The 19,595-nt window shown below is 38.4% G+C and overlaps 1 protein-coding gene across 1 annotated transcript in view; it reads right to left on the bottom strand.

The window, feature by feature from the left end:
- Positions 1-3,901: 3,901 nt before the first annotated feature.
- Positions 3,902-19,595, bottom strand: part of LOC139144568 (26S proteasome regulatory subunit 4) — a 164,967-nt gene continuing 149,273 nt past the window's right edge. Inside the window, exon 11 of the mRNA XM_070715288.1 lies at positions 3,902-4,262. Within this exon, the coding sequence (XP_070571389.1) occupies positions 4,128-4,262 (135 nt within the window). The 3' untranslated portion in view covers positions 3,902-4,127. The remainder of the gene's footprint in view (positions 4,263-19,595) is intronic.

Raw genomic sequence — 19,595 nt, 5'->3', positions numbered from 1 at the left:
GCATAGAACGGACAACTTGAAAATCTATGGAGCACTTTAACAAAAATCTGTATTTTCCCACTACGGAGAAAACCGACCAACCGTCACTTGTGAGCACTGGGTGTGCGTGTTGGTTTGAAGCAAAATCCTCATTATGCATGCAAATTAGGTACCCAGCTCTCAGCGTGAGAAAGCAATTGTTGATGGACGACGGACGGATAGATGATGACAGAAAATCAGCCTATTTGATAAGCTTCATGTCACTAACTTTGGAGGTAAAAAGGGGTAAGGACAAGGTTGAATCATATGCATCATTTCCTATATTGAACTCTGACAACATAACACTGGTAAGTTTTTGGATCATATGATGGAAAACTTTTTTGGACACACTTTTTAAAGGGACAAAATCACCCATTTTCTACAAATTTTCTGATAGCAAATTTCCTCAGTCAAATCAATATTAGACCCAAATAGTGACCATAGATGGCTTAAAGGATATATAAAAGCGCCTTCTTGCTCTTTACAGCAATGTTCAATAATTGCCTGGGCGTCCGGGCGATTTGAATTAACTGCCATGGTTGAACCCCATGATAAATCAATGCGCACACTACTTCAGATCATCGTTTGGAAGAGTGCGTGAGCGGCCTGTAACCTTCATATAATCTTCAGTACAATGGATAACGACAAACACACACCAAAATGAACTACTGTGAAATAGTGAAACTTACACGTAAAAGGGACTATGCTATTTATCGAATGACACTTACTGTGAAACAGAAATAATACCATGGACCTAATTGTTCTATGATAAAGCTCAACCATTGTAAGATTGCTACCATGTGTTCGTGATACTGATAGTGAAACAGTTACAGAGTCATACATTTTCTTTGCATTTTATGGTGAGCAAATCTTGATCATAAACCTGCATCTTTGTAGACTTTTACTTAGCATTTTTCTGCCATTCCATGCTTTTTCAAACATGGCATGATCAAGATGATCGAACATTGAAACATCGCACCCGGAAGTGCAAATGAACGTCTGTGACATGGTGGAACCGCCGAGTACTATCGATCGTTGGTTACCGCTTGACACACAAAATCTGTGCGAATGTTATTGAACGGGGGATTTCTCTGTGCCTCATGTAATTATTTGTTACAGTTGAACTGTATTTCGAACCACTAGTGAGTAATACTATATGGATGACAATGACCGCGACTTCAAATAGCAGCAGTCGCCCAATGTCTTCCGGTCACTCACATCACATGGCAGTTTTTACAGCGTTTACTGCACTGACTGATAGTGGTTTGCCTGACCGCTAAACAAAAACAAATAGCCGCTTATCTGTTTAAAGGAAATCGGCCTTGATCACTAATTGCTGTGAATACCTTAAAAGTCATGCCACGAACAGGAACACATCGTTTGAACCTTTATCTTAGACTTGATCCATGTCGCCCGGCTTTCCTCTGCAGCTGAGTTACTGTAGCTGGTCAAGCAAGGCGTTTGCCCCATGACTACGCAACAGCCTGCCATTAGTTCGTCGATCTGCTGATGTTTAGTCCTTCAGTTTTGATCCCTAGGCCCTATATGCCCACAGACTTGGAGCAAGTCTATCTTTATCTGCACAATTTTGTGTTCGCCGGTACAGCTGAAACCACAAGACTGATTCCACTGGACATGCATCACTACTGGAGGCCTATAGCTAGTAACACACATGCAGACCCTGAGCTGCAGAACATTTTTGTATGGACGACGCCTGGGTTGAAACCTATTCCCGGGAGTGAAGCAGATTTCTGGGGATGAAGCTCTTATTCTCACAATTGTTTCTTTTCGACATGATAAGAAAAGTAGAAGTATGTCTACAGTATCTTACGGCGTATTCACGTAGTCATGACCGGGCATACACAGCATGCAGTAGTGCACAATGTACGCGTCAGTTGCCAAAGTATATTGCTTCAATCTGGCGATCACGTCAATACTAACATGACAATCTGCTGAAGTTTCTTCCTTTCTATGCCCACAGTCCATTGGCAAGTAAGTCTACATGGAGGCATAAACGAGACAAAAACAATCTGCTTTTTAGCCAGTAGATCACAGTGAGTGAGAGAGACTGTGAATAAACACTGTCGTCGGCAAACGGCTCCGTGATTGTTGCAGCTTACTCTTGTAGGCATTTCAAATGCCCTTTTAAAAAATGTGCCCTTTTGCAGCAAAGAACCGTGAATCGAAGAACAAGATTGGTCAAGGTCTGCAAGCAAAGCTGACCGTCAAAATGTAACTTCAGCAGACGGCATCGATAGTAAGCTTGGGTGAATCCAGAACACTGCGTTTTTGACCTGGAGCCATGTAATTATAAGCGGGAATCTGTGTTTTATCACAGATGTGTTTTGTGATACACCTAGCTATCTGCCTTCCTTACATCTTCACTGTCGTCCCCTTAGCCAATCGCTCTTCTACCCATGACTGTTATCAATCCTCCTTCCCAGCCAATCAGCCACGTTTGCACACGACACTACATAATCAAGCCTTTGTCTCATCGCTCCCATTCATTCATTCATTCATTCATTCATTCAGCCGCTGGGTTCATGCCATACCAGCTTCAGCTGGGCTCGCAGTTTACCTGTCCCCCCGGACCCCCCCCCCCCAAGCCGTATCACCACCGCGGTGATCCCTTGGGTGCGAGAACCTTGTCTCCATTTCATCACGTTTCCATCCGGGCTCCCACAGTTTACCTGTCCCCCGGACCCCCCTCCCCCCAAGCCGTATCACCACCACAGTGATCCCTTGGGTGCAAGAACCTTGTCTCCATTTCATCACATTTCCACCCGGGCTCGCACAGTTTACCTGTCCCCTGGGACCCCCTCCCCCCCAGCCGTATCACCACCCTGGTAATCCCTTGGGTGCGAGAACCTCGTCTCCGTCTGGGCTTGTACAGTTTACCTGTCCCCAGGACCCCCTCCCCCCAGGCCGTATCACCACTGCGGTGTTCCCCTGGGTGCGAGAACCCCCTTTACTAACATCATTCTCCATATCTTCCCTCCTTTTGGGGGTCACTTCAGTCATACTTCCTTCGTTTGGGCTTTGGATTCCATCCTGACCCCCTTTTTCTCGGGAACTCACTCCTTTCCCACATTTGCGGCCTCTCAGGATGGATTCATCTTCAAGGTCATTCAGACCTTGACCCCAAGGTCACCAATGCTCGGTTGCTTGACTGAAGGGGCCCTCTCCCATATATTTTGCTCATAATTTTTTGTAGGTTAGTTTGCTACTTCTATTTTGACTGCTTTGTATTGTAAGTTTTGATAGTACTTAGTTTGAGATTTGCGAGGGCACTAGTTCTATGCCCTTTACTGCTTTATATCTGCCGTTTCATTTTGTGCTTTATTTCTATACTTTGTTGGCGTTTCCGTTATCCTTTTTGCAATAAATCCTCCTGTCTTTCCCTCAACTTAGCGGTGGGTGTGTTCACAAAAGCGGGACGTGTCAGTGTGTGTGTTTTTTTTCACATGCGGATGCTCATACTACTCACAGCGGTGAACAGCCGAGTTGTTGGTCATGACCAACAATGCTTTCTCGCGATGGTTTTATCTATCGTGTCTAAAACCGGGATGGAATATATGCATGGTCACCTATTCATTCAGTATCTTTCAAAATGTCAAACAATATAAATAGAGTCTCGTATCAAACAAAATTCATGAAAAATGGGCGACTTTGTCCCTTTACGGCTATGAAGTGACAGAAAACAGAACTATGTGTTTCCAGAGGAATACCTATATAATGATTGTCAAAGTGGTGAGTGTACGCATATAGTTTTGCAGCCTAATACCTACGATAATATGCCTCACTGTGTCAAAGCAATTTTGGAATGCTGACTTTCAAAACTGATTTCTGATTTGTAAACTGACGTACACAACATAAACTAAACTGGTTTTACAAGGGACCCTCAAGGGGCACTTTATTGATACTTTTGTCCACATAATAATGATGTCCAATTATCAGTCAGTCAAAGTGATATTTTTCACTGTTAAATGTTCTTTGCATATGATATGATCTCTTCCTACTCTGATTTTCACAAGTAAACTCTCCTGCATTGAATTATAGAAACAAATAATGGTAGATGTTTTCATAGTATTTAGGTTTTAATTATACATCTACAGATACAGTCCTTCTGGTGTGCCTTCATTCTTTCGGTACAACACATTTTCTTTTGATTTTCTAAAATCTTCAGCATTAACTTTCATTCTCCTTTCACGTAAAGCCATCAGACCAGCTTCTGTACAAATTGCCTACAACAAAAAGAAAGCAGAATGTGTTAACCCTCAAAGTGCCATAGACTTTATATGCATCCCACCAAGGATTGTTTGAATCAACAAGTCAAAATGCTAGACTTCTTTTAACACATGCAGTTCATTTTATTCATGAAAAACCCTCAATAACCCAAATGAATTTTACACCCAAGAAAATTACCAAGCTCTCAGTATAATTTACATGTTTGATTGAACACATTTAGGGTGGAATATTGGGGTAAAAGTGCACCTTTTTGGTTCAAAATTCAATGAAAATGATTAAAACATTCTAAAAATACATCTAATTCCTCAAAAGCCTTGAAACTTTCTTAACATTTTCTCGTTGTGTAAAGACGCAAGTTCAGGTAAAAAAATTTTTACAGATTTATCATCAATGTAAACAGTAAACAAACAAGTATTGGCATTTGTAAGTAATATAAATGCTCCCTTCACTCTACATAGGAACATAAATGCAGAAATGTTTTTTTAATACAATGTAACAAATATAATTTGAAAACTATAGGATATGGAGCAGCAAAACAACTGCGTTGCCTAATATTCATATGTTACTTATGTTTGTTTGTTTATTTTCTTTGTTTGTTTTAGTGGAAAGTGAAAATCTTGCATTACCATCAATGAAAAATACACAGAAAAATCTTTGTGTATACTCATTATATTGGAATGTTTGAAATCAAGTGTATTTTCTGTTTTTGCCATGCATGCCATATGTCATAAAAGTCTGAAAATAATCATAGTTGTTTGCATGACATGTAAAGACAAACAATTAATTTGAATACACAGGCAATCTGCTTCCATTTTACTATATGGTACATGTATCACTGGGCAAATGCAGCAATATCTAGCTATGGCATGGTGGATGATTGTTAATGCACAAACAATGTAAGATTGAAAAATATGAAGACAACAATGCATCATTAAGACTTTTGGATCAATAAAATTCAGTTTTGAAACCAGCTAAAATCAGTATGAAGCCCGAAAACTCCAGCGTTTGGGTCTGAAGGCTTGGCCCCATCATGTCACGATCGATCTTCAGTCAAATATTCAAAACAAATGATCATGTCTTTATACGAGAGTACAACAAAAGTTGTTCACAAAGTTGAAAGAAACTACCAGATATTGGCGGTAAAAGTTCATACATGATTTATTTCGATCAAACAATGTGTTGTGTACGTTGGAAATCTATCACAAGTTCTTCACTTCAGTCTCCCTATGAAACGTACACAACTCAGTGACTGCTATGGCTGTCTTCCATGTCAGACGGAGCACATGATGTAACATCAAAGTTTTCTTCATGGAAATATTGGGTTCTCGATCATCAATCACTCGAAAATTAACAAGTTCGATTGAATTTTGATAAAAATCCGAACAAAAGTCTCCATGTAAAGTGTTTTTGGCTCACAAGACTTTGATCACAGAGCACTGTCTGGAGCGTTCATCACTGCGTTCAGCAAGATCAGCTGTAGCCGCCATTATGGATCGTCGCTCCACTTCAAAATAACATTTAATTGCTGATCACCAAAACTCTCCATTCTCCTAGATATTGTCTAAAAAAACCTTATATCCACTGTTTTTATCACTAACTAGGAGATACACTGACAAAATAATCACTGTCTTCCATGTACATGGCTTTTAACAGAGTGCAAAATGTGTCCCACTTAGGACGTACGCGTGAGCGGTCAGAGCGACCTAATTAAATATGCGGGATAAAAATGAGTGACCCGCTCAAGCAGAAAGGTTGCATAAATTACCGGAAATTTCCATACTTAAGCTAGATGATGTCATTATTTTAGTCCTTATATGGCTACTGAAGTGGGTTCAAAGGATAAGGATAAGGATATTCATTGAGTTTAGTTAGGCAACAAGTTGCTGAGTTTGGCATTACTGAGTGATAAAGCTTGTCGATGTATACACCAACGTGACGTGGAACCCGGAAGTGAGCTGTCAATGTATACATCGACACGGCGCTGTAAGGGTTAAAGCACAAATTTAAGAAAAAAACAACTCAATAGTATTCTTTGAGAACTCTTGTTACTCCAGTTTCATGCTTTATTATTATACCAGATAATTTCTGGATTTCCTACGATTAATGAAGCACCAAAGATTATAGTGCAGTCTTTTTAGTCTCCGCAGACACCGTCCAGGGGACTTGTAGGTTTGGTCATGTCGGTGCGTGCATGTGTGCGTGCGTGCCTGCGTCCGTCCATTCATGCATATATCTCAGAGATGCCTGGAGCTATTTCATTCAAACTTGGTACAAAGATTATTACCTATGTCATACATATGCCCGTTGATTTGTTTTGTGATCCGATCCAATATGGCCGCTTGGCAGCCATTTTGTTTCCTGTATTTGATGTCGGTGCGTACGTTCAAGCAAATTTCTCAGTGATGCTGGGAGCGATTCCATTCAAACTTGGTACATTTATTACTCCATATATTATATATATGCACATTAATTTTGTTTTGATCTGGTCTAATTGGCCATTTTGTTTCCTATATTTGACAGCCGTGCATCTGTTCATGTAAATTTCTCAGCGATGCTGGAAGTGATTGCATTGAAAGTTGGTACATATATTAATCCCTATGTCATATATATGCACGCTGATTTGTGTAATGATCCGATCAAAAATGGCTGTGTGATGGCCGTTTTATTTCCTGTATTTGATATCAATCCACAGGGTCTCCAGGATTCATCCACAGGGGCTCAAGGATGGTCAATTAAGAGATAATAAAGAATAATGCTATGTCCATGCATAGGAGCTGATGAATGCAGATATCTCAGATATGCCTGAGCCAATTTTTTAAAACTTAGTACAAGGATACTACACTATGGCATACATATGCAGGTCTATTTATATTGGTGTGGCATGCATAACTAGTGCTAATTTGCATAATTCATGATTAGAGCGCTGTTTCTGGCTGATAATTTGTTAGTGTTATAATTGAATGAAAAACGATTTGCAACATCCTGTCAATTAATTACTACTTGAGTTGTTTTTGTACTTTGGGTGGCAGCCCAGATTGGTTTTATGTTTTCACCACCATGGAGCTCATTCTCGGCCATTAAGCCTCATCTGTATTGTAGTATTTGTAATCACAGACCCAGTCAATGAACAGGACTCTATCCTCACTCCCCGAGGACCTGTAATCAAATTACCAATTAACAAGTGGGGACTGTGTCATCAACGATGACTTCTTAAAAGTGATGTTACTGCATTAATTGAAAATGAATTTTTGCAATTAGTAAAATGGAAAAGTGACAACGTGTGATTATATTCTGGTATTACAGTTCACTGGCTTCAAGAAGTATATAAACACTTTCTGGAGACAAATGGTAGCTGGTATTCTGACTTGACTGAATAAAAAATTTGTATTGAATTGAGAAGACAAGAATTCCTACATAAATTGTCAAGGAGAAGATGAAAGATGACACAGTAAAGGTTACCATAGTATGTTTCAGGCATATGAACTGCAACCACACAATTTACTTTTGTAAATTGTCAAACACAAAATGGGAATGTTCAAAATAATCAACACCCTTTGTGTTTTTCTTGTACACCACATGACACCATAACATTTCCATCAAAGGCATTGTACTATATTTAAAAATAGTGTCAATGACATTGTGTTCCATATATATAAATACTTAGTACTAGTGCACACATGACATTGCATTCCTACCGAGTGATTACTACGAAAATTCCACTGCAAGTCAAAATCAATCTTGTACCTCAGCAATATGAAATGCTCCACCTCATAATGACCTTTTCACCTACTTTACAAATAAAAGTGAAGGGATAAAGTTTCAAAGAAGAGTTTTTGACCAAAAACGGCAACATTTGCGCTCAAATACAAATATGCCAATTTCACAATGATTTCAATGGATCCTATTATGGTCATCCTTAAGAACCGTTGGTTTTACATAATTTTTTGACAAAGTGGCAAAATACAGAGAAAAAAATAGTGTCAATGACACTGTCCTCCTAAGTACTAGTACACACATGACATTGCATTCCTACAGAATGATTACTAAGGAAATTCCACTGCAAGTGCAAATCAATCTTATACCCAGCAATATGAAATGCTCTACATCATAGTGACCTTTGCATCTACTTTAAAAGTGATGTGATAAACAGTTTCAAATAAGAGTTTTTCACCAAAACTGGCAAAAATTGCCCAAAAATACATATTTGCAAATTCAACCATGATTTCAATGGATTCTAATTTGGTCATCCTTAGGAACCTGTACACTAAATTTTACAGCAATACTACCATTGGTTTGACAAAATAAAAAATACCGTCAATGACGCTGTACCTTCTCTAATGTGTGGCCAGGTCAGGTAATTGGTTGTTGGCATGGAGTTATTGGTAAATAGTTTGATGATGTAGGGGCATGAGGTGAGATATGGACCCAAAGAACCCAAAAGATGATTAAATACATCAATCAAAAAATTCTAAGCTACAGTATAAACTGCCTAAAGATAGTTCAGTGTGGAAAAAAGGTTAAATAATTCAGAAATAAGAATTAACAGTCCAAAATAGTAATGACGCACTTCCCTACTGACCTGAGTGCATGTGAAATACACAACCTGGCATCTGTAAATTAAATGTATACCAAGTGATCATTTTAAGTCACTTTTAACTGTTTTAAGGGATATTCCAAAGAGTCCTGTGGAAATGATGAAAACGCTTATCTGGTCTTGTGTTTGTAAAACCTCATGGCTGATAATTGTCATAGTATTCAAAAGAAATTGAAAGTGAAGAAATTACTGTTTTAATAGGCATATTTTCCTTGAAATACATGACCGTGTAAAGAATATATGCTAAAAGTGTTTAAGAGTAAATTTCTTTTCAAAAAATAATTTAATCTGTGACCAAAGGATTTTTATTCTTTGAGTTTACAGATTCAAACATTGCAATTTGTTCAATCATCTTGTGCAGTGCAAAATTTATAAAATGACTGAAAATAAAAAAAATTGGCAGAATTACAGTCTTTGTGATGTAAAATCATGGGTTGACATCACGATAATTGTTAATCTGTTCGAAGTACTTTCTATAATTTAAAAAAATACAGTTCATACAGAAACGGTAACATATATTGTCAGCAATGTAGTGTTAATTTTGACTTTACATCAAAATATGCCTTTGCTGGATACCAAATGTGTAAGTGAAATATTAAAATCAGCCGTGTTCAGCAAAATCCACACAACAGCATTGATCCTTTTCTAATTTGATTTGATTTGCTTATGTTATCCTTGTATGACAGTCAGTACAATATGGAACTTGAACACAACACAGTGAATAAGTATGCTGTAAATGAAATGGTGTGGCTGCATCCACATGCAGCATAAGAGTGCCTTTGTCTCTCACCCCTCATTTCCAGCCTGTCCCATCCCTGAAAAAATAGTTTGGTCTTATATTTATAATGTTAATAATTTCTGTATTTGTTAAAATGTGCGCATCTCAAAAACTTTTGATCATAAACATTTTCATTGTTTTTATAGCTGACCAGTCAGTTAACCTGTTTATTTTGAATATTTGCGCATTTTTTCTCAGTATTTGACATTTTCAGAATAGCTTCTTATTCATTATGTCATTTTCTAAAAGTTAAAGTGCTCCTTTGTGTGGTCAAGCTTTCCACAAGCATCAAATGTTGTACTTCATATAGGAAGGTCTGCCTCTAGAGGGCGGGCATCATGAATAGTGTTTGTTAGTTATTTCCTCCACATAAACTTCTGATTGTACTGTAAACATTGAACATGGCCGACGTCCGATTTTCCTGTCTAAAACTTTCACTCATTTTCGTTCATATGACTCTGAAACTCAGGAAACGATTGGGAAGAAAGAGTTATCTTGAAATATTGAGGTACTCGCCGATATTTTGCAAAATTAAATGAGAAAAAATGCAAGGAAAATGCCGACAGGCTTACACAATGACCGTTTTCAGACTCGGAGGCATATGATCATCTGCAGATTATGCAACAGGCCCATATCACGTGAGGCCATGAGGGGATATCCACGCAACTCAGTACCAAACACTAGCGCACACAGGGTGAGCAAACACAAAGTGAGTACCCCTAACGTCAGCTCAGTAGTCTGTAATAGATCGTAGTCAACTAAGAACCTTGGAGAAAGGCTTACATGTAACACTGTGGCTATGCCGCTAAGTCCCTTTTGATTTTTGTCACAGCTCAAAATCGTTCTCCTACACCTCAACCTGAACCATGAACACCCCCACCAGTTTATGATATGACCCATCACAATGGCATATAACGTCAACGGATCTTGACAGACGGAAGTATTGACAGACGGAAGTAGTTGACACCAGCATACTGGTTTTCAACTCTAATACCTTCTCTGTCTATAAATAGACACGAGAAGGTAAAAAATATAGAGAAAAAATAGCGTCAATGACACTGTGCCCACATTTGGTTACACATGGCAAGCCAGAGAAAGTGTATACCCAATATTAATAGCTTTTATAGACCTTGAGCTTGTGATATTCATAGTCAAGTGCATTTACAAATTTTTTTATGCACTGTTGTCCATTGAAATATGAAAAGGTTGGCAACTGTTGCAACTGTTGATCACACACAATTGGGCAATACCATGCAACCCAGTATATCATAATTAGAGATACAATCTGCCATAAGAAAGTAAAGGTGTCCTCTTATAATATTGTATTGTATAGAATTAATGTGGACAATATTTGGTCTTTCTATGGTCCATGGTTGCACAATAGGAGACTATTAAAGGTAACATGTATGCATGGGCATTTTAGAGCTTCCACTGGTAACGATGCTCCCACACCTACACGATAATGATATATCCCAAACTGCCACCAAGTTAAACAAGTCATGGTTGATGACACAGTCCCCACTTGTTAATGGGTACTTTGATTACAAGTCCTCAGAGAGGACAGAGTCCTCTTCATTAATTAGGTCTGTGATAAAAATACTTTGATACAGACGGTGCTCAATGGCCAAGAATGAGTTCCATGGTGATGAAAACATAAAACCAATGTAGGCCACCATCCTAAAGGTCATTAAATGAGTCAACTAGGAATTACAGTTGCCGCCATTATTCTTTGGTGGGGCAAGTTGGTAATTACCTACCAATTTAGCTAGGGATATTGCAATATACCAAGGGAACTTCCTAAGCTAAACTCTGTTTTCCTATCTGGAGCGGGAACATGAGATCCAAACAAACACAGCGGGTAACAAATTTTACCATTTAGACTTAGGTTTGTGCAAAGGGACAGAATGGGGGGAACAAAAACTATAAGCGACCTAGCGGCCGATATAGCTCCGCTGTGTTTATGTAGAGAATAACTATTTTTGACACATGTTGATGAAGAAGGTGGAAATCTTTGATAGCTTATTTCAGTGGCCAGAAAAAAGTAGTGGCTAAAATAACTGCAAAAATACATGATTGAAGATTTGAATATATCACATTGGATCATCCCTAAGAACATGTCAACCAAAGCTATCTGACGAGTAGTTTTTTGAGAATGAAATTTTCTGACCAAAAATGGCAAAAAATGCCCGAAGAAATAAAAATTGAAGATTTCACCATAATTTCAATAAATCATATATTAAAATAATCCCTTGGAACATGTATAACAATTATCAAAGCTATCAGACTTGCAGTTTTTGACCAAAAATGGCAAAAAATTGTACTAAAAATACAAAATTGCAGATTTCATCATAATTTCAATATGTCATATTTAGTTCATCTGTACGAACCTGCATATCGAATTTCAAAGCTATCAGACCAGTAGTTTTGGAGAAATACATTTTATGACCAAAAATGGCAAAAATTGCCCCAAAAATACAAAATTTCAGATTTCATCATAATTTCAATAAATATCATTAAGTTTATCTGTAAGAACCTGTATACCAAATTTCAAGCTATCAGACAAGTAGTTTTAGCATTATACATTTTTTGAACAAAAATGGTAAAAATTGCCCCAAAATTACAGAATTACAGATTTCATCAAAAATTCCATATATTTATCTGTAGAAACCTGTATACCAAATTTCAAAGCTATCAGACCAGTCCTGTTTGAGAAAGACATTTTTGACCGAAAATGGCAAAAATTGCCTTAAATTTCAAAGCAGTTGGACTTGCAGTTTCAGAGGAGAAGGCAATTGTTGGCGGACGACGGACGCTGGACAGACAGAAGCCGGACGCCGATGGAAAATCAACCTATTTGATAAGCTCTGCGTCGCTGACAGCGAAGCTAACAAAGAGCAAATACGATCTTAAGAGATCATATTGTGTCTTGTGTCATTTTGTGTACTCTGTTTTTGATGTGCAAATGATGATACTTCCAACGATCACAGAGATTACAATGCGCTAACCAAGCTGGTTACTAAATGGAATGTTCCAACAACATTGCGTGAATTTCAAGGTGGAAAATTTAACACAGATCATCAGCCTAATTCACTTGGTGCTGAACTGACGCACACAGCAAAATGTTTCAATTTCAAATAGCGTACCGAGGAAAAACTCGCCAAGTGTATGCCACCGAAAAGCACAAAACTTACCACGGCCTTCTTCAGTTCATACGGGAAAAAATCCCTTCACTATGCAGTGCATCGTTCCAGGTTCAGTACCTAAATGACGAAGGGACGCTGATAACACTGAGTGATGACGATTTTGATTTGGGTGATTTATACAGATGTGCCCTTCCCGTGCTGAAGGCAGACTATCTAAGAATTAAACTCGTGGTAAACGAAGGCTGTTCCCCAGCCATATCCGTAAAGTCTGCCAATGCAGTAGCTGCTAAAGGTATGGATTCGATGGGAAAAGGTAACAACCTGGTTGACGCTGTTGAAACGGAAAGAAATTCCCTCGCAAGACAACTTGACTTTGGAAGCGGCGAAGGTTGGAAGCAGAAGAAAAGAAGGAAAGTGATATTATTGCCGAAATACGCAGTCTAAAAGACGAAAAAATGGCAGCAGCTGACCAAAGAAAAGAAATGGAAAGGCCAGAAATGGAGGCAGAACCGGTCGGAACAAATACACGAAGCATGTGTAATGTGTGCCATAGACGTGGTCATTGATCGACTGGTAATAAAAACAATGAGGGTTGCCTCGTGGGAGAGCCTTGCAGAGGATACATTTTCTGTGGGCGCAAAGAGAAACATAAAAATACCGCAATTATACAGTGTCGCTCAAATTTGATCAGAATTGGTATATACAAGCATGGGCTACCAATGATCAACAATAAATATTGTTTCTATCTGCTCAGTGCAGGAAAATTCTACGTTGATGTTATGGCAATGATTTCTGCACAGTACAACCAGAAAAACAACAAGAAATATTTAAACCAGAAAAACAAGAATGACAAAAGTAATTAAGGTCTAACTTTAGGTACTGGAGGTCAACTTTAGCAACATGCATAGCAGAAACAAGCCCCTCTTAGTTTAGTATAAACGGTCTTCCCCCATCTACTGTCTATGGTTGCAGCTGGTGTGTTAATATGTAACAGTTCATAAACAATGACAGGAAATGAGTCAAGATCAGTGGAGTTTGCCTGTTTCTCACTGGCATGTCTCCTGCACATTTACAGGATTTCACTTTTTCTTACCTCATTTGCACATTTTTGACACCGATGTGTTCATTTGAACAAATTCACATCTCAACCCCTGCATCTACGTGTACACCAAATACTGAGATGGTAGCTTTGGCGGTATGGGAGCCTTTGTGTGTGACAGACATACATCCGCACATACCCACAAATATACAGACATGCAAATCAGATGCAAATGAACTGATTCAGCTTATACGATAACCTCACATTGGTACACCAAATGTGAGCTAAAAATGACTATTTTGCGCAACTGAGAACACTTAAAGAACAGGAAAACTAACAAAAACAGTATAGGAAAAAGAAAATGAATTGAAGCAGTTGAGAGAGTTCAAAAGTAGATCTCAGAGCAGTTTTACCCTTGCCATTACCCAAAGGTTGCAAGCTGCATTTCCCGAGAAATACAGCTTCAAATCAAAACAGGGAAAGGTTGCATTACAACACGACATAAGTGTTCTACGGAAAGCATACACCAACAATGTGTACAAAATTCCACCAGAAACGAGCATCAAGAATGACAGGAAGGAATTTACCAACGCCATAGAGCAACAACTCAACTCGGTCATGAAATCAAGCAATGATGTGAACCAAGTGAAAGTGAAGCAAAGATTTACGATATGTTGACCAAGTGTAAGTAAGTCAACTTATTTGTTAGCACTGATCGCAAATGACATCACATTTTCTCTCATTAATATGCATAAAATTAATATTTCTCCGCATTTTCAACATAAACGATGAAAAGATAACCTGCTAGGGTTATAATGGCTTCAAAAAGTCAAACCGATTCGTTAGCATTTATGGTTTAGACTACAAGCTACAACAACAGCCGTGCAAACAACAACAAAATTTCAAATTTCAGGCAGCGTTGTCCAAAGTCGCACAGCTATTATTTAGTAACAAACCTGAAATCGCGACACAACCTTGTCCGCTGAAGGGATGAAGTGCAAAAGACAAATGCATTATTCAGTGTTATTTTTAAAAATAGTATAATTTTTCTGCCATAGATTAGAGTTCTCATGTGCTAATTTCCTGTATTATCAACCACGCAGGCTCTCCTGTTACAACGCAGGCTCAGAATTGTAACCATGCCAGCTCTGTGGTCGAAAACCCTACAATTCCCCAAAAGCTCATGAAGAAACATTACAATGTCCACAGCTCCGAAGGGGATGATTCGGGTGATGAAATGGATGCTTTCGGAAAGTACAAACCTGTGATAACAGAAACTGCTCGACAACCGTTGGCGAATTGACACTGGCTTTCCAAACATTCACACTCCATTTCGGGTTTATCCCTATATGATGTCTGCTCCACAGTGCTACATACATCAAGTCGAACCTGGACAGCATCCCTAATATCATTGCGATCGTCACCCAAGTTCATCAGTTTCGTCTATGTCGCATGCAGCACCCGGACTAACATCGACATCCGAGCCGATCACCTCAAACCTTGTGATGTGCTTGGCTGCTCTCCATCTTCTATCAATTTGTCACCCACATGTTTCCCCGACTAAGAATTTGACGTATTTGTTCCCTTGGACACGATTTGGTCCGAATTAGGGGGGTTTAAACCCATGAAAATAAACGCCTATCCCCTAGCGCCGATCAAACGATTGTGTTGATTGCGATCCGAGATTGATCGTCACTGCAGAGCACAGGTGCCTGGAGTTGCCAGTGTAGTATACATAGAGAGAAGGTATACTACAGTTTAACACAAGTCGTCAATCTGGCAAGAAAGATTGTTGGTATAAAACAACGGCAACTTTCAGTAATATATTACCAATCTTTGAAGAGGAAAGCCATTCAGATCCATCAGGATCAAACACACCCACTTAGCACAGAATTTAAAATCCTCCCGTCAGGTCGATGACTTAAGGTACCTTTTGCGCGTAAAAACTTGTACAAAAAGTCTTTTATACCTTTAGCCGTGGCGGTTTTAAACTCGGAATTTTATACGTAACTTATTGATTTTTTCCCCAAGACTGTGTATATATGTGTGTGTGTTTTTATTGTAAGTCAGGAGTTTTGTGGTGCCGAGAGAAAATTTTCCATTTGTGGATGTGCGTGTTTCATTAATGGACAATAAAGTAATTTGAATTGAATTGAATTACACTGGCAAGTCCAGGCACCTGTGCTGCAGAGTACACGTGCCTACACAATTAAAGCTGGGATTTCCCGAAATTCCATCAGTGATACAGTGCAAGTGTTTCAAGTTCCGCTTTCAAACTGCACTGCTCTCAAAACATCAACATAAAATTCCACTTGTACACATGGAGACTGAACCGCAACTAGGTTGTTGGCTGTTCTTTTCAATGCGTACACTCCACATCATGAACGTCACCAAAGCTGAATGACAGGCGATATTTTGTCTTTTCCGAGGGAGTATTATGACTAGAAACAACAGCAAATTCACAGTTATCTACACTATGCACTTGGGTCATCCTCATATATCAGTATATGTGGACGTCTTTGCTTGATGTGCGTGATTTCCGCGCAGTCAGTAACTTTTTCAGGGCAGACAGTGACTGGAGTGCGCAATTTGCGCAATTGCGCAGTCGAGAGAAAACCCTGTATATATATATATTAATTAAAGAAGACATAACTCGATATGATCCCGTAAGATCGTTTTTTACTCATTGTAATTTTTATTCCCCCCATTTTGTCCCTTTGAACAAACCTACATGAAAATGGTTCAGTCTGGTTATCGGATAACGCTGCCCGCTGTGTTTATGGGAATCTTATCTTGCCGCTCAAGACAGGAAAACAAAGTTTGGCTTTGGAAGTTCCCTTGGTATATTGCAATATCCCTAGCTAAATTGGTAGGTAATTACCAACTTGCCCCACCGAAGAATAATGGCATCAACTGTAATCGACAGGATGTTGCCAAACATTTTTGCATACTATCCAAACACTAACAGATTATCACCTGTACCATATTTCATAAAGTTTGATGCAGTATTTACAACACTATGAGATCAACACCTGTATCAAGTTTCATCAAATTTGACGCTTGACGCTGTATTTGTGGATATATCACTATAATTAGGAAAGTTAATTACATATGCAATTACAAATTAATTATAATGACACTGATAAATGTCTTTTTCACTGTTAAAGCAATATGAGCTTAACATCTGTACCAAGTTTCATGAAATTTGATGCAGTATTTCTTGGCATATCAGCCTAATTACGAAACTTCAATAATTGACATGATACTGCAACAATATTTATCAATTTTGTTCACATCAACACAATCTGAATAAGTTATGGTACTACCACTCAATGGAACCTCCATGCCAAATTTCAAACAAGCACTGGAAGGGGTGGTTGTACAGATAGAGTTTACCAAGAACAACAAAGAAAAATACCTTCAAGGACAGTGTGCTCACATTCGGTTTGATTTGGTCCATTCGAGAAATATATTAACCAGGAAAAACAAGAATGACAAAAGCAAATAAGGTCTCCAACTTAGGTACTGTAGGTCATCTTTAGGACAAGCATATCAACTTCTATAGCAATGGGACAAGTAGATCCTAAATACATAAGCAAATGTCAACAACAAAAAATAGACAGAGAAGGTTTGATAAAAGAAAAAGGTGGGGTGGTTAAAAAAATGTACAAGGGAACTGGTAAAAAGTAATGCTACCTCATCAATCTTCTAGACCCTACCCCCTCCTGAATATTAAATGTTCCATCCCTTGGTATTACATAACGCCAGATGACAGGAAATATATTTACAACCTTGGGGAGTTTTTAATAAAAGCCGCAATTTTCAATCCCAGTTTTTCCCATTAGTGGAGTTCTCCTCCCAGTCAACCACCTGGCCAGTACCATGTTTGATTTCTATAACATTAATTACACAAACTGATCTCAACCTTTTGTCACCTTTTGCTTATCATGCAAACAGAGTTTATACAAGCGTTTGATCAACGTTCGGTTCAAACCGCCAACGGTTATGATTCCCCCCCCACCAACGCTCAAATTTCCTAAAATATCGTCTTCAAGTCGCGTTAGAATTTGATTATAACCACTGAGTTTGATCAGCAGCAGCTTCGCGCTGACCGCTTGGCAGTCTGTCTGCGTTTTTGCGGCCGGAAAACACTAAAAAAGTTACATTCTCTGGAGCGTGTGCCCTCGTGTTGCCTGCTTGGTGTCCACTTACACAATGAACGCCACCATAGCTTCGCACCCTTTTAAAGGGAGGCTCCACCTTTAATGCCATGAGTGTTATCATTCTAATGTAAACAGCACTTAAGTTAGTTACAGATAGTGAAATACCTTCCACTGTGGGCGGTGATTACAACATCTGGAATTATCCTGGATCCAAATTTCTCATCAGTATGTCTTACATAGAAAAATTGCAAAAATTTGTCCACAATGAAAAAATTCACCTCAGCTTTGTTTTCTGGATCAAATTTTCCTACAAATTGATACCAAATATGACAAAATATGTTCACAGCCTTCGAAACTGTCTCACAACATATCCTGGGTTGGTGTAGGTCATTTAAGGTCACAAACTGGGAAAATTACCTAAAATATACAAATTTGGGGGTTTCCCAACACAATGAGCAGAAAATTTATCTAATAACATCCCTCGGGGCTTTATACCAAATTACATAAGCTATCAAACGAGTAATTTTGAGAACAAGTTTTCTTGACCAAAAATGACAATATTGTCTTAAAAATACAAATTTGTATATTTCAGGACAATTTCCACATATCTAACTATTGTCATCTCTGTACGTCTGTGTACCAAATATAAAAGCTGTCTGTCCAGGGGTTGTAAAAAGAAAATACTGTTCAAGATTTTTTGACCAAAAATGACAAAATTGCTCCAAAATAGTAATTTTCCCAATTTTGTCATAATTTCAACAAATTAGAAGAGTAACACCCTCGCAAAGATCTAACCAAAATTTGAGAGCGATCGGGCTGGCGGTTTCAGAGAAGAATGTTTACTGAAAATGAGAAAAATCTACAAAAATTTCAGCAAAAATACAAAATTATGGAGATCTTAACAATATTCATGAAACTGTATAAGGTTTCACCTAAGGTACTTGCACACAAATTTTCAAATCAATTAAAACAGCGGTTCTTGAGATATTAATTCTTGACCATTTTCACATTTTGTAAGCTCATTTGCATAATTTTGGCAATGCTGACTTCATTTGAACAAAATGCCATCTATAGCCCAGGATGCATCCACACACCAAATACCAAGCTGAAATGTGCAGCGGTTTGCGTGTTTTTTATGTTGACGGACATACTGTACATGCGTACATACTTGTATACATACATACATACATACATACAGACGCCATCGACTTTAGCTTATACGATAAACTCACATTGGTATAACCAAATGTGAGCTAAAAATAGTGACAATGTCACTGTTTGCTCCCATATAGTTATCAAAACAAGCCAACAATTGTGTAAAACATTGACATACATACAGACAGACTGACATACACAGACTGGCACAGAGTGATGACATTGGCCCTCAAGTGTGCCTTGGCCCATGGAGAGTGATAAAATACTTAAATATAGGCCTACAGGCACTGAGGGTGAATATGTTACAGCAATTTGATTAGTTTCTTTTCCTTTTCTACTTCTGTGATAATTTTTAAGACAATCAATCTGCAAGTCAGTTTATGTATTGACAAATATGTTATCTTTTACAACCACAAAGCAATCCGTTCTTGATTTTTCATTTACAATATTTGACATA

This window comes from Ptychodera flava, chromosome 11 (assembly GCF_041260155.1).
Source record: "Ptychodera flava strain L36383 chromosome 11, AS_Pfla_20210202, whole genome shotgun sequence".
Lineage (NCBI taxonomy): Eukaryota > Metazoa > Hemichordata > Enteropneusta > Ptychoderidae > Ptychodera > Ptychodera flava.
The sequence above is the reverse complement of the archived record's forward strand: the minus strand, read 5'-3'. Positions and strand labels throughout refer to the sequence as shown.